Source organism: Ursus maritimus, unplaced genomic scaffold, assembly GCF_017311325.1.
Source record: "Ursus maritimus isolate PB19 unplaced genomic scaffold, ASM1731132v1 scaffold_6, whole genome shotgun sequence".
Classification (NCBI taxonomy): Eukaryota; Metazoa; Chordata; class Mammalia; order Carnivora; family Ursidae; genus Ursus; species Ursus maritimus.
Genome location: NW_024426774.1, coordinates 29,138,169 through 29,152,596, shown reverse-complemented (window position 1 = coordinate 29,152,596; position 14,428 = coordinate 29,138,169). Strand labels below are relative to the sequence as shown.

The following is a 14,428-nucleotide window of genomic DNA, read 5'->3' as shown; positions in this document are numbered from 1 at the left end:
AAGATTTATTTATTTTTGGGGGCAGGAGGAGCGAATGGAGAGGGGAAAGAGAGACTCTCAAACAGACTTCCCCCTGAGTTAAGCGTGGAGCCACTCACCACTGGATCTCACAACCCACGAGATCATGACCTGAGCTGAAACCAAGAGTCAGATGCCTGACCTATTGAGACACCCAGGCGCCCCCCCATTTTTTTAATGGATTTACTTATTTATTTAAGAGAGAGAGAGAGAGGGAGCTGGGGGAGGGGCAGAAGGAGAGGGAGAGAGAATCTTAAGCTGACTCCCCGCTGAGCACAAAGCCTGACACAGTGCTCAATCCCACGACCCTGAGAGCTCGACTCAAGCTAAAACCAAGAGTCAGCCGCTTAACTGACTGCACTGCCCTTCTTTTAATGGACTGGTCTAGGATGCGTGTGGTTCAGGTGAGGCTTGATCCAGAGCTCAGACAAGGACCTGATTCTTAATCTTCACTTCCCTTCACTTCTCAACTCTATTCTCTCAGCATAGGCTCCATTTCCAGGGAGGTTTCCTATCTGCAGTACTGGAAACAGAAACCCCTGTAAGTATGTTGAGCATAAGGATTTAGTAGGAAACAAACTCGCATGTGTTGGAAGGGATGGCAGAAGGGAAACCAGGAGACTTCCGCTGTATCTGCCATCCAGAGTTCAGGACTGTGCCACTGCTGCCACTGCTGCAGCCACCACAGATGCCCCATGCCCTCAGAGAACTGACAAGGGACCTGGAGTCCGGCCCCTGTACACATTGCTGAGCATAGGAGCGTACTTGGGAGCTTGTCCTGTCACAGAAGGATGGTCTTTCCCTCCTTTCCATCTTCCAAATCTTGCACCACTGTTCATCAGTCATTGGCAGAACTCAAATGACGTCCAGAATTTTAACTCCATAGAAATCTGGAAATGTGATTTTAACTTCCCATACATTATAACCCGGGGGATAGGGAGACATAGAAGGGAGTGAGAATGGAAGCTAAATAAAAATTAGCAATATCTAGTGCAGTCCACTGCTTCCGCTAGTAATCTTTCAGGCCAACAACAGAACTATGCTCCCATCTAATGCTGCTGTTCTGCCCTTCAAACGAAGACATGCTTATCCTATCCCCTAATCTTTACACCCATTGCTATGTGATGTGCCTTCTTCTTCTCTTTTAGACACAAATTCCAGCTTAAGACACTCTAACCTAAAGATGATCTTATAACATTAACCACCACTAGCAAATCTCATCTAAAAGGAAAGGATAAAGCAATGAAAAGAAGTTCATTAATACCTACAAAAACAGAGCAAGGAGGAAAAATGTACAGCTTCTACTTTATTCTGCAGCAGGAAATGAGACTATAGTTGGTGTTATTACTGCCTTATTCATTGTTCTCTTTGCCCTCAGGAATCTTCCCAGCCAGCAGCATGACATAAACTTTCAATCCTGAAGGATTTGAGCCCCAAATGTCCTACCTTGTTGAACAGCTATAGATTTCCATTAACATGCAACACTGAGCACGGAATTACTAGAAGCAACTTTGGAGGAACTCCTGGGTTGAAGACATGCTTGTCCCTGACTCTGCTGTGCAGTTCCATCACTATCTTCCCTTGCTGATATGTATCGATCAGCCCTGCCTCTTCGGGAACCCCCTTATTTCCTTGCTGGCTTGATGGCATCATGAACCTGCAATATCCAGATGCAGTGTCAAATTCCTATTCAAGGAATTATGTGTCCCCTCGTGCAAACACAGCCTGATGGCATAGGAACAGGAAGCACTATTTTGCAAGTGCATAACTAGGTTTATGTTTTCGTTTTATTTTTTTAAAGATTTTATTTACTTATTTTAGAGAGAGTGTGTGCGCACGTGGGCGCATGTGCTGCGGGGAGGGGCAGAGGGAGAGGGAGAAGCAGAGTCTCTGCTGAGCAGGGAGCCCCACGCTGGCTGATCGCAGGACCCTGAGATCACGACCTGTGCCAAAGGCAGATGCCTAACCGAATGAGCCACCCAGGTGCCCCAAACTAGGTTTAATTGTGGGACACAATTCTCTCACTTTTACTGTTTCCTGAGTTCATGTGTCCTGGTCATGGGAAAAACAGCAATTTGGTTTAGAACATAACTGCCCACGAAGGGCAGCACACCCAGCTTGCTCAGTGCCGTCACCTACTTGGGGCTATACCCGAGTCTTCATTACTTCACCCTATTGTCCAATATGACCAGCTGCTTGGGGTAATGAGTTTCATAATGAAGTCATTGAATCCTATGGCAGTCTCCTCTTTTTCTGTAAAGTGGGTTTCTCAGTGAGAGTTTTGATGACAGTGAGCAAGATATTCAGAATGTCCACCGAGGATGACGCTGGCAGAAGCATTGCAGGCCTTAAGGAAAAGCGAATCCATATCTGCAATAAATGTTTGCCCCCTCAAAGGGCAAATCCCTGCCCACTCCATGGTGGAAGGGTCCTGGCGTTGCCTGTCTGCCACAAAATGGCTGGCTGGTCTCTCTTGGTGTATGGTCCTCTCCACTGGGGCCCGGAGTTGGTCCCTGACGTGAGAATGTGGGGTGCTCAGCAGCCAGATCAGCCTTGCTGAGAATTTCACGTTGATGGCCTCACACATATCCTATGTTCCTACTGCCATAGTCTCCTCATCCCTTGACCAAGCACCGGGGTGGCCGGGGAGAAGAGTGACTGATGTCTACAGAAGTCTTCCTGCCCACCTGCTTCTCAAAAGTCTCCTCAGAAGTGGATGCCTTTGACGAACAAACACAATATGCCCGTACTCCGTGTCCAGCTGGTTTACCCACATCGTTTTCCTCGGGCTACCTTATCACCAAGCCTCTGATCTCGTTCCTTCCAAATCTCTGAATATCCAGACACCGGTTCTGTCCAAGCCACTGGCTTTCTCTCTTTCCACGTGACAACTAAATGTATTATTGCTCAAAGTTGTGTCCCTGGGGAGGATTTCCTTCCTCCCGCTATCCTTTAGGGCCACTTCCCAGGGGGGTTATCGTAGTACCTCAATCCGCTTTTGATTAATGCCAGTGGACTGTGCTTCATGCAGCTTTTCCGCTCTCAGTCATCTGGTTACAGGGAACTCCCCACGAGCTCAGTGATGTGGGTTGACAGAGCAGGGGGGGACCGTCATGGGGGTCTCAGGTATCTGCCATAATCCTCACTGAAATCAGGGAGCTGTTCCAACGGCAGCATCTCCCATCCACACTCCCTACCTTCCGTGGCCAGTCATTACAGAGCTTTTCAAGGATATGGATGCTCCCCACTCCAAGATTTTTCTCAATGCCTGAGGGGGGAGGGTCTTCTGGATCTTCTTGGGGGGCATGGTTACGGAATGAATCAACAGGTTACGTATCATCAATCTACTGCAATATTCCTGACTCCCTAAGTAGTTTTGATTTATCTGTATTAGCCGGCATCACAGTTTCATTTAATGTGGTCACCACGGAGCCCAGATTGCAGTAAACCAACTGAACAAACTTAGAGCCGTTTCCAGCTGCTGTGCTGGAGTGCGTAATCTGAACTATGTTCACTTTTTCATGCCACCTTTAGAATCATTTCCATGCATATTTCCTGGGTTTCTGCTGATAAAAAGTAGTGAAACCTTGCAAATCTTTTGTTGTATAAACTATCTCCTCTGAATCAGAGGAGCGTCTTGGGGCATGCTAGCATCTGATTCTGGTTCTGGGAGTGAAAGCGTGAGGTAGGGATGGGCATGCGGAGAATCAGCACCTCCTTGTAAGGTGACTACCGCGTCGTCTTCACACCAGGCTGTACCAGTCTTACCAAACAAGGCTGGAAGGACTGTGGAGACTCAGCAGAATTGGGGGGGCAGTACTTACTTGGATCCACACAAAGATCTACCCAAATCCCAGGGCCTCATTCTTTCTCAGTCAATGCCCTCTTCACAGAAGAGGCCTGGGGAAGCTACGCAGTAAATCTGTGTTGCACAATTCCGCCACCTGCAGCACCAGATTCTGCACCTAGCTTTGCAATATTAACCCTCAGGCTACGTGAGATAAGAGGGTTTTTTTCTTATGTTATTCTTCTGGGCATTTATTAAAGCTTGTATCCTCTGACCATGCTTGAGCTTGTCCTTTCCTTTCTTTAAACTCTCAGAGGCTTCAAAAACTCAGACAAGTTGTCACTGCTCCTGCCTTGCCGCTGCCACAGTCACCACACACCCACAAAACTGGCAAATGGTCTCATGCAAATATTTGCCATTGCTGGAGCTTTTTGTCATCTGGAAATTCCCCAGAAAGGTGGCTCTGCCTCCTATCTACCTTACAAACCTTCCACCAGTACTTCCACATTTGTGGAATTTAAATCATGCCTAGGACATGAGCTATAAAGAAAATATAGTGTTTAGCCATTGATACCCTGAAATTCCAGGGGGATTCCTAGAGCCAATGCCAAATACTGAATGTATATCCGAGGTCCATCTTGGCACCACCTCACTCCCTCACTCTAGCTAAGATGCTGAGGGTACAGACTTCGGGTTCTAATCCTAGTTCTCATGTTTTCTGACTGTGTTACTTCTCTGTGCCTCAGACCTCAGTTTTCTCATCTGTTAAATAGGTATAGTAATGGCACCTACTGTCAGTATTGTTTTAAGTCTTCAGCAGTCCTCAATCACAGTGTCTGTTTCTTATAAATCGAGGACTACTTAGTGGGGCTTTGGTAGGAAAACTCCTCGCGGTCCCACAGGGAGCAGGTGGCTCTCCTAACTGCTGGACTGGCTGGTGCTTAGAATGGCGCTGGCAAGTACCTGTTGAATGAATGGATGGATGGGCGGAAACTGACTGAAGGAAGGCTGTGTCCCCAGGGCTCTTCATCCCCCAGCCTTGTAAAGGTGAGGAGGTAGCCAGGTGAAGAGGGGACGGAGCACTTTTTACGGGCCTGACCTTGAGTTGAATCCCGGCTTTGCCACTTACCAGCAGCAGGGCTCTGGGCGAGTTAATTTACTCAGTTTCTTTGATCGTGAAATGGAGCGGATAATGTCCGCCTTGGCCGACTGCCGGGGCCGGGGGACCGCCGTGTGCTCCCTTCCTCCCTGCTGACCCTTCTCTCACACGGGGGCAGGGCAGACACTGACGCTGGAGCCGGGGTGGGGGGTAGGAAGGGGGTGCTGCAGTGGGGTCCTTGCGCGCCTCGCGGCCAAGGGGCGCCACGTGGGTGCCAGCGCGCCCGGCGCGGGCTCGGAGGAGGGCTCCCGCTTCCTGCGATCGCGGAGCGGGAGGGGGTCGGGCGGCCGCCGCGGAAGGCGGAGCCCGCGGGGAAAACGAAAGCGAGAGTGAGCGGCGGGTATCCTGCAGGCGGTCGGCAGTCGGCGGCGGCGGCGGTGCGGGGTGAGCGGGGCTCCGGGAGTCCGGGGAGCGCAGGGGGCTCCGCGGTGCGGGGCGGGGGGCGGCGCGGGCGCGGCGAAGGGCGCGTCCCAGCCCGGACCTGGACGCTGATGAGCCGTGGCCCGGCCGCGCGGGAGCGCTGTCCGAGGCCCGCCGCCGGGGTGCGGGGCCTTCCCGGAGCCCGGGAAACGATCACGCAGCGCGCTGGGGACCGATAGCCATTTTTTTTTTCCCCGCGAAGAATTTCTGTAAGAGCAAGTAACGAATTTCCCCGGCCGGAGTGCCGGGGTGGTGGGGTGGCAGGGGATCTAGCAGGAAACAGGTAAGTTGGCAAGTATGACAGATGGGAAATAGGGAGGCCTGGATTTCCCATAGATCGGCTAAATAGGCCCTGGCTAAAAATCTCCTGCCTACACAGTTGCAGTTGTTTCCCAACTGCCTGGGCTTAGCCCACCGCACCCCATCCCTCACCCCCACCCGGCTCCGTACCACCCTGTCCCCCATATCTTTTCTCAATACTGCAGCTGCCGAAGGGGTCCTTTCAGTCAGAACAGGACACTCCTCTGCTCGGATCATCCCAGTAGCTCATCATCTCATGAGAATTCCGTCCGTGGGGGCGCCTGGGTGGCTCGGTTAAGTCACGGACTCTTGATTTCTGCTCAGGTCATGATCTGGGGATCGTGAGATGGAGCACAGCCCCCAGCCATCTGGAGCCTCCCTGCCTCCCTCCCCCTAGGGCTCCGTGTTCTGCAGGGAGCCTGCTTGAGATTCTCGCTCTCCCTCTGCCCCTCCCCCCAGCTCGCTCGTGCGTGCTCTCTCTCTTTCTCTCTCAAATAAATAAATAAATCTTAAAAAAAAAAAAAAGTATATCGCACAGACAAGGCCCCTTGCTCTCTCCACTGCGACCAGACAGGCCTCACTGCTTTGGCAAGCACATGCCTGCCTCTGGGCCTTTGCATGCCTGTTTCCCCTTCCTGGAAAGCTCTTCCCCCAGATTCCGGCAAGGATCATTCTCCTGCTTTACCCTGTACTTCTTGGCAATGGCATCTCATCACAGCAGCCTTCTCTGAACAACCAGCTATGTAAAAGAAACCCCACCCTTCCCTGACTGTTCCCCCTTACTCTGCTTCAGTTTTCAATATAGTAGTTATCAACCAGTGACGTAGTTTTATGGATTTATCTGTGTTCGTCTGCTAGTAAGTTCCCAAGACCAGGGTTTTGGGCACTGGTACCACCCCAGTACCTAGTAGTAATAGCTTCTCATTAAATATCTGTTTAATGAATGGTAATTCCTAAATTCTCTTTTGAATTAGAGAATAATGAGACTTCCTATTGCCTGTGATTTCTTTAGTACTCAAAATAGCTCCCAAAGGAGAGGTAAAAGATAAACTCTGCTGTCACTGAGGAGCTTAGAATTTGGGACAGATTATGCTCTTCTCCATTTTGCTTCGTTGAACCTGAAAATCCATAACCCTGGACCCGTAGTTCATTCATTGAACAATCAGATACTAGTTGAATGCATGTTGTAGGCCAAGCATTGTGCAAGACCTGGAATGGGCTGGGCGTACAGGGAGCTGGTAGTCTGCTAAGAGGGACAGAGGCACAAAGTAAGATGAGGATGATGGGCTCAGGAGTAAGATGGACACATAACGCCTGTTAGTGATTTTTGCTGGAGATTTCCTTTAGGAAAATGATAAGGTAGAATGAAAACAAGATTTATTGACAATAGTTGAAAAGTGCTGTTTCTTTTTTCCAGAGTTGGAAGTACTTTTTCAAACATGTTAATTCAGCACTTTCTTAGTTCGCACATATATTTCACTTAAATTCGAACTGGCTTGTCACTTTGATGATTGGCAGTTACTTAACATTAAAAGTGATGAGGATTTAATGCAGTTGATAGAACTTCAGGTTATAATTGCTAAGGGCTCTTCCGCAACTGCTATTCTGATTTCTGTGATCCCCTCCCAGTGTGATGTATGGTCTCATGGTTGTAACCAAAGTAAATGACACTGGTTCCTAAAAATAATGGTACATCACAAATCCTTATCAAAACCCTTGGGCCAGGCATGTTCCGGTATTCAGGGAGTTTTGGACTTTAGAAAGGTAAGGCAGCATAAATCCTGTCTATTATAGAATGCTCTCAGGATTTGGGGGCAGCACTCTATAATAAAACAATTTTTGTAGTGAAATGTATACGTGGACAACAAAGTATCACAAAGACTATAAATAATTCATGTCCGCTCAGGTCTAGACAGGGGGCGACAAACCTATCGAAAACAAAACAAGTGAAAACAAAACGAACCTCAGTGTTTAGTGCTTTTTGGATTTTGGAGTTGCAGACCAGGAGTACCCTGTATTGAGGGTTAATGATGTGGGGGTCTCTGCTGGATGCTTTTCATCTGATTTATTCCCCACAGCAGCCTCTGAATCAGGTGTTTTTATTCCTGTCTTCAGGTCACAAATGAAAGTTTCAGAGAGGGTGTAGCCCAGATCGGTGTGGCCTCTAAAGCTTGACTGTCTCCAGGACACTAAGGAGTAACGTGACAGCTTCGCCTTTGCTCAGACTCTAGGAACACCCAGCACCGTGCTTCCAGCCGCCACCATGGCTCACTCAAACCACGACAGCAGCCTCTGCTTGGTCTCCTTGCTTCTGCTCATGCTCCGCTGCCCATACCTGTCCCTGTCCCCAGACCCTGTTCTTTACATAGTATCAGAGTAATCATTTAAAGCATAAATCCAATCACATCCCCCCTCTACTTAGAGAATGTCCAGTAACTTCCTGTTGCAATTGGAAAACCATCCACCGGTTCCAACCATGACCTACAAGGTCTGTGTGCGTGGTGCTGACCTCTCTGACTCCTTTCCTACTCTTTCTTCCTCACTCACTGTGCAGCAGCCGCCTTGATCTTTTTGTTTTCCCTTCAAAGGCCATGCTGGTTCCTGAGATACTCTTCCCCCATATCTTGATATGATAGACTTTCTCATCATTCAGTCTTCATTTAAAATTGCCTCCTAAGAAAGGTCTTTCGTGACCACTGTGTCTAAAACCGCCTCCCCCTTATCTCTGCCCTCACCTACCAACTCGCCCTGTAGGCCACACCCCTTTTAATTTCATTATAGCACTTCCGGCCCTCTGGTCATCATATTGTCCAGTACTGTTACCTGTTTCTGTGCATGGTCATTTTCTGTCTTCCCTCTGGAATGCAGGTTGGGTGTGAATTTGTCTTGTCCACATCTGTATCCTCATTGTCAGAATAGTGCCTGGCACTTGCTAAGCATTTATTGAATAAATGAAGAAAGGATGCACGGAAAACAGCAGATGAAGAGAAGGGAGAAGATGAGGGGGTTTCAAGTAGAGTATCTCATTTTAATGAAAATTTTTTCATTTTCTTATACACCATGCAAGTGTTTGGCATTTACTACTTGCCACTGGGTATTGGTGATACCAAGTGAGGGAGACATAGAACCTGCTTCCCAAATTGCTCACTGACTGGGCTGTTATGGGAGCTGGGCAAGGTGGCGTGGTGGGCCCTTGGGGGAGGACTGGCTACCCCTCCAACATCAAAGAAGATGTGCGAGCCTTACAGGTGGGTGGGAGTTGCCTGGTGGAGAGAGGGTGCAGATATTGCATTCACAGGAAAGAGAAAAGAGGTGACAAGTCATGCAGGTTGGGGAGCTCTGCAGATATTTTGGTATGCGTTCATTGATTACGGAGCCCCTATCGTAACAGCCTGGCCCCTTTCCTCTTGTAGCTCATGGTCTCTTTTGGAAGACAGTCAGTTATATAAGCAATTGCAGGAAAGGGGACAAGAGCTGTTGTGGAGCATTGAACCAGGACCTCTTCGAGGGTGTTTGGGAAGTGACATCTGAGCTGAGAGCTATAGGGAATAGGAGTAGACCAGGCGAAGGCAGTGGAAGGGGTAGAGTCAAGAGCATTTCAAGGAGGCAGCCTATTGGACAGAAGCAGTTAGAGTCAGGAAATGGTCAGGGGTAGAGGTGTTCTTTTGATAACCATCATTGTATAGTTGGAATTTAAAGCCATAAGTCTAGAGGCAGTCACGAGGGTGGTGAGTGTTAGTAGAGCAGAGAGGAGATCTAAGGACAGGGCCCTGGGGCACTGAAATATTTAGAAGAAATGTCTGTTCAGGTCCTTTGCCAATTTTTTAATTGGGTTGTCTATTTGTTGTTGAGTTGTAAAAGTTCTTTATATATTCAGGATACTGGACTCTTATCAGATATATGAATTATAGATATCCCATTCTGTAGATTTTCATTCTCTTCATAGTGTCTTGTGTGACACAAATGCTTTTACTTTTTAAAAAAATATATATTTATTTATTTATTTATTTATTTATTTATTTATTTATTTGAGAGAGAGAGAGTGCAGAGATCCCAGGGTGCTGGGATCATGACCTGACCTGAAGGCAGACGCTTAACCAACTGAGTCACCCAGGCGCCCCCGTTTTTACTTTTGACGAAGCCCAATCTATCTGTTTTCTTTTGCTGCTTGTGGCTTGTGCTTTTGCTGTCATCGCAAAGATTCCTTTGCCAAATCCACGATTCTGAAGATTTACCCTTATGTTTTCTTCTAAGAGTTTTATAGTTTTGGCTCCTCTCTTCAGATTCTATGTGTTTTAGATTTTCATTGTGACTTAAATCATTGCTACTCTCTTAGTCTAATGAGACCCATCAACTGGGGTCATAATTTACCCAGGTGCATTTACCTATAATTGACTAATGCAAATTTTAAAGGGAAGATTTTTGGGATTTCATAAGGGAATCTATTTCTGTATAGTGAAATCTTTAATGATTTCATAAACTTCACTTTACATACGTACTCTCAACCTTTTCCTTCTCAACATGAAGAATTCTGATTCTACCCGTATAGCTCAAGCAGGGATAAACCTATTCTTGACCCTCACTGGAAGCAGGGAGCAGAGTGGAAGAGAAAGACCCCTTTCCTTTTTTGGCCAGTTGAGTTTTGAAAGTAGAACGTTTTGGAGAAATTAGCTTGGTGTGCAGATCCTGAGAGAAAAAGATTTTGTAAGAAAGTTTTCTCTGGATTTATGTGGGGCTCGGATGAGTCTTATAAAGAAGATTCTTTTTATCCTGTTTTGTCTCCTACCCCGGATTGGGAAAATCAGGTTAGATGTGCTCTGTGTCACTTTTTTCAAACACCTCTTCTGTTCTAGGTTACTAGAAGAAATGGCCAGTGAGCGTCCACCAAGCTTTTCTATAGAAGAACTTAATACGTACTGTCAGAAGCACAGTTTGGTACTTAAGTATTATGAACTGTCTAAAGAAGGACCTGCGCATAACTTAAAGTAAATTGCTATTATTTTAAAGATCTTTTTAAAGTTATCTCTCTACCCAATGTGGGGCTCGAACTTACAACCCCGAGATCAAGAATTGCATGTTCTATTGACTGAGCCAGCCAGGCACCCCCAATGGATTTTTTTTTTAAAGGTGTATCTCTATGAGATAGGAACTGGAAGAATGGCACAATTTTGAAGTCAATAATTTAGCTCTAGAGCGAAGATGATGTGCTGTTTTGCTGTTTGACGGTGACCGCTTAAATTCTATATTGAATGAGTTAAAACCTTCAAGGTAGTCACAGGAGGCAGTGTGATTGGAATACTTGTCCTTAGTCAATGCATGAATTTTATAGCATTTTGTGAATATTGTCTTTGTAATCAGGTTTACATTTCAAGTTACCATAAATGAGAGAAAATATTCAGAAGCTGAGGGTAAATCAAAGAAGGAGGCCAAAAATGCTGCAGCCAAACTAGCTCTTGAAAAACTTAATGAAGAAAGCAAGGTGAGTAAATTCCTTTTCTTTTTTTTTTTTTTAAGATTTTATTTATTTATTTGACAGAGAGAGCACAAGCGGGGGGGGGGGGGGGGAGACAGCAGAGGGAGAGGGAGAAGCAGACTCCCTGCTCAGCGGGGAGCCTGGTGCGGGCCGATCCCAGGACCCTGGGATCATGACCGAAGCTGAAGGCAGACACAACCAACTGAGCCATCCGGGCGCTCCAGTAAATGCCCTTTTTAACTTTACTCTGTGAAAAAACACCCACATACAGAGTAAAGCCATTCGCAGGTTCTTTTCCTTTCAGGAGTTCAGTCTTTTTCCTCCATCTCCATTTCTGTAGAGCCCTGAGTCAGAGGTTCATCTAGGAGTGGTGGGCAAAGCCTGCCAGTACCTATTTAGAGAGCCAGCAGTAGAGACCTCCTCTGAAGTGGAGCCAATGGGAAAGGAAACAGCGAGAAATGAGCTGACAGGTTCTGGCAAGCGTCCCTCCACCCGACTGAGGAATGGAAGGACCGTGGGGAGGAAGGACAAAGGACAGGGATGGAAGGACCGTGGGGAGGACAACAGATGAGCAGGACAGGTGATGGAGAGCGAACATCCATGGAATTGGTATCCTGGAGGCTGAGAACAGAGTGAAGAGTACAGAGAAAGCTATCTGAAGAGATTCCAGTTGAAAGTGTTTCTGAAATAAAGGTAAACCTTGATGCAGACGGAGACAACTCAACAGAGACAGGAAAATACAGAGCTGCCAATAACATTGATCACTGAGAAAGTCCTAAGCTCTAGGGATGATGGAAAAACCCTATAAGCATCCCGGCAGAAAAAGGAAATTATTTAAAAGGTAAAAATGAAAAAAAAAATATCATGCTGTTCATAGCATCGTTTCAAACCACGGGATAGCAGAAACTGGCAGTAAAATGGGACAAGAAATCGTTGACATGTGGGACCAAAGAGGATCGTTTCTTAGATAATTTGAAAATTTTGAAAACATTCACTTTCAAGATACTTTCCTGAACAATCTTCCTCGATGATGTCACCCTTGTAACCCAAGTTGGGAAAAGTAATTCGGGCAAAATTGCAAACTCACAAATTATTAATGAGCCAGAAAATCAAATCAAGAAGTTAGGAAAAGAACAATAGGATACCTTTCCCCGAAAAAGCAGAAGAAATAAAATAGTAACAAGGCCAGACATTAATGTAAAAGAAAACCTAGAAATAATAAAGAAGGCCAATAAAGCCGAAAGTTAGTTCTTTGACAAGATAAATAACATAGAAAAACTTGCGACAAGCTTTTGTCAGATTAGGAAAAAGGTACTGATAAGAGTGGAACGAATGGTGCTATTGTATTCCTCTTTCCCAACAAAGTGTGATCCGGGATATAGCTTTACTTCAATACTGGGTATCTTGTTTTTTGAGATTTACAAAGGGTAAAGCGAGCTAGGCAGTGTTCTAGTATTTTGCATGGATAAACAAGAAAGTTGACTATTTTGTTTTTCCGTAGGAAACTATAAAAAGAAAATAGGTGGTTCCTTTCCTATTGTTAACATTTTTTTCTTGTGGATTTTTTCTGGTAGAAAAAGATGTATACTTAGACTTTTACTCAAGGTGGTAGACAAGGGCAATACATAAATCTGAGTTGTCTTTCAAATTATTCATTTAGTAATTTTATTAGAGGAAATAAAATGGTTAAATCTCTGTTTTCATCTGTATTAAACAAGATTTTTTTTCTTCGTAGGCAGTTAGTCCTTTATCAGTGCCAACAACGGATGCTTCAGAAGGAGTCGGAGTAGGGTCCACTGAGAACTTCATAGGCCGTTTGAATAGGCTTGCCCAGAAGGAAAAACTCTCCGTAAATTATGAACGATGTGAATTGAAAGAATATGGGCCAGAAAGGTGAGATGTAGTTCAGCTTTTCCTTCTCTTTCATTGTATCTAAGCAATAGAATGGGCTTGTTTTCTTGTCTCATTTTCCAGAGATATTTGTCCTCCTTTTTGGGACCCTTTGCATGAAAGGTTTTATATGACTTACACATAATTGGTCATCTTCGTGATTAAAATATGAAAATGCTTAATGGCTGCCGACTTGGGACCCATATACCATAATGGATCAAATCTGGGGAATCCTTTATTTCTGAGGTATATCTGGATGGTTGAGTCTGCAGGAGACCTCAGAGAGAATGGGGTGCCCCTGCTGGGGGGTGGGGGTTTGTGGAGATGTTTCCCTCCCAGAGGTCACAGTGGGAGTGGCTGTATGACAATGGCTGGACCACACGTATAGGTAAAATGACTCTCTTTTCACCATCGTCAGATTAGAGAGCCATTTATCTAGGTGCTTGTCCTTCAAATTCAGTTAAATGGTGTCAATCTCTAGACAAATACCAGGCCTTAAAAGAAATGGGTTTTAGCCATAGTCTGTGAGGACACCCGGATGTAAAGGGACTACGGAGGGTGGGACCAAGTAGAGCTTCAGAGTTGCCAAGACTTTGGAAGTGAGGATAAAGAATGGATAGGAACTGGGAAAAGCAGAAAGCAAATGAACCTGAAGGAGATTGTTTCTTGGCTATAACCAACCCGTTTAATGAGAGAGAGAGAGAGAAATCTAAATGGCAAGTAGTCCAAATAACCACATCAGGATACCGTCCTCTGAATTGACTCAGTTATGGACTTTCTAACTCTGATGGCTTTTAGGCCAGAGCCAGGAAGAGGAAAACAGAAGCGTATTCATTGGCATGAGAGAGTCCAAAGTGAATTGTGTGAGTTGACCTCAGTAAAGGAGGGGGCTGTTTTATTTTTTCGGAGCTCACCTGTTTGGTTCCTTGGGATTAAGCACTCTAATAGAGATGAGTTGCCTAAAAGAGAGAAATCTCCTTAGGGGTGCCTGGCAGAATAGGAGCCATAGAAACCACCCGGTCACTCCGTCTAATTCTGCCTTCAGGGCAGGGAAGAGTCATCTGGTTGGGTGTATTTGCCTCCCTGGCAAATAATACGGGGATAATTTTGAATTAATGCATAGTAACTCCCTGATACTTACCATGTCCATTGCTTTTCCACTCATATAATTGTTCAAGGATCCTTGCCTCACCACAAATGTTCTTACATCTAATATGAAGAGGGTGTGGACTTCATGGGGCTCTTGCACTGTGGGGATTTCCTTAGGTTTGGGGGCACATGAACAGGGGGCAGAAAATGCAGAAGTTAGAACGAAATCTCTGATTTGCCCATTTCGCACAAAACACTGTGACCTTACTGTTTCTCCTGTAGAAGTCCTACT

The 14,428-nt window shown here is 45.9% G+C and overlaps 1 protein-coding gene across 1 annotated transcript in view; it reads left to right on the top strand.

Moving 5' to 3' along the window:
* Positions 1-5,262: 5,262 nt before the first annotated feature.
* The window catches only part of EIF2AK2 (eukaryotic translation initiation factor 2 alpha kinase 2), a 35,259-nt gene continuing 26,093 nt past the window's right edge, over positions 5,263-14,428 (top strand). Inside the window, exons 1-4 of the mRNA XM_040623099.1 lie at positions 5,263-5,348; positions 10,538-10,669; positions 11,043-11,163; positions 12,893-13,050. Of these exons, the coding sequence (XP_040479033.1) occupies positions 10,551-10,669; positions 11,043-11,163; positions 12,893-13,050 (398 nt within the window). The 5' untranslated portion in view covers positions 5,263-5,348; positions 10,538-10,550. The remainder of the gene's footprint in view (positions 5,349-10,537; positions 10,670-11,042; positions 11,164-12,892; positions 13,051-14,428) is intronic.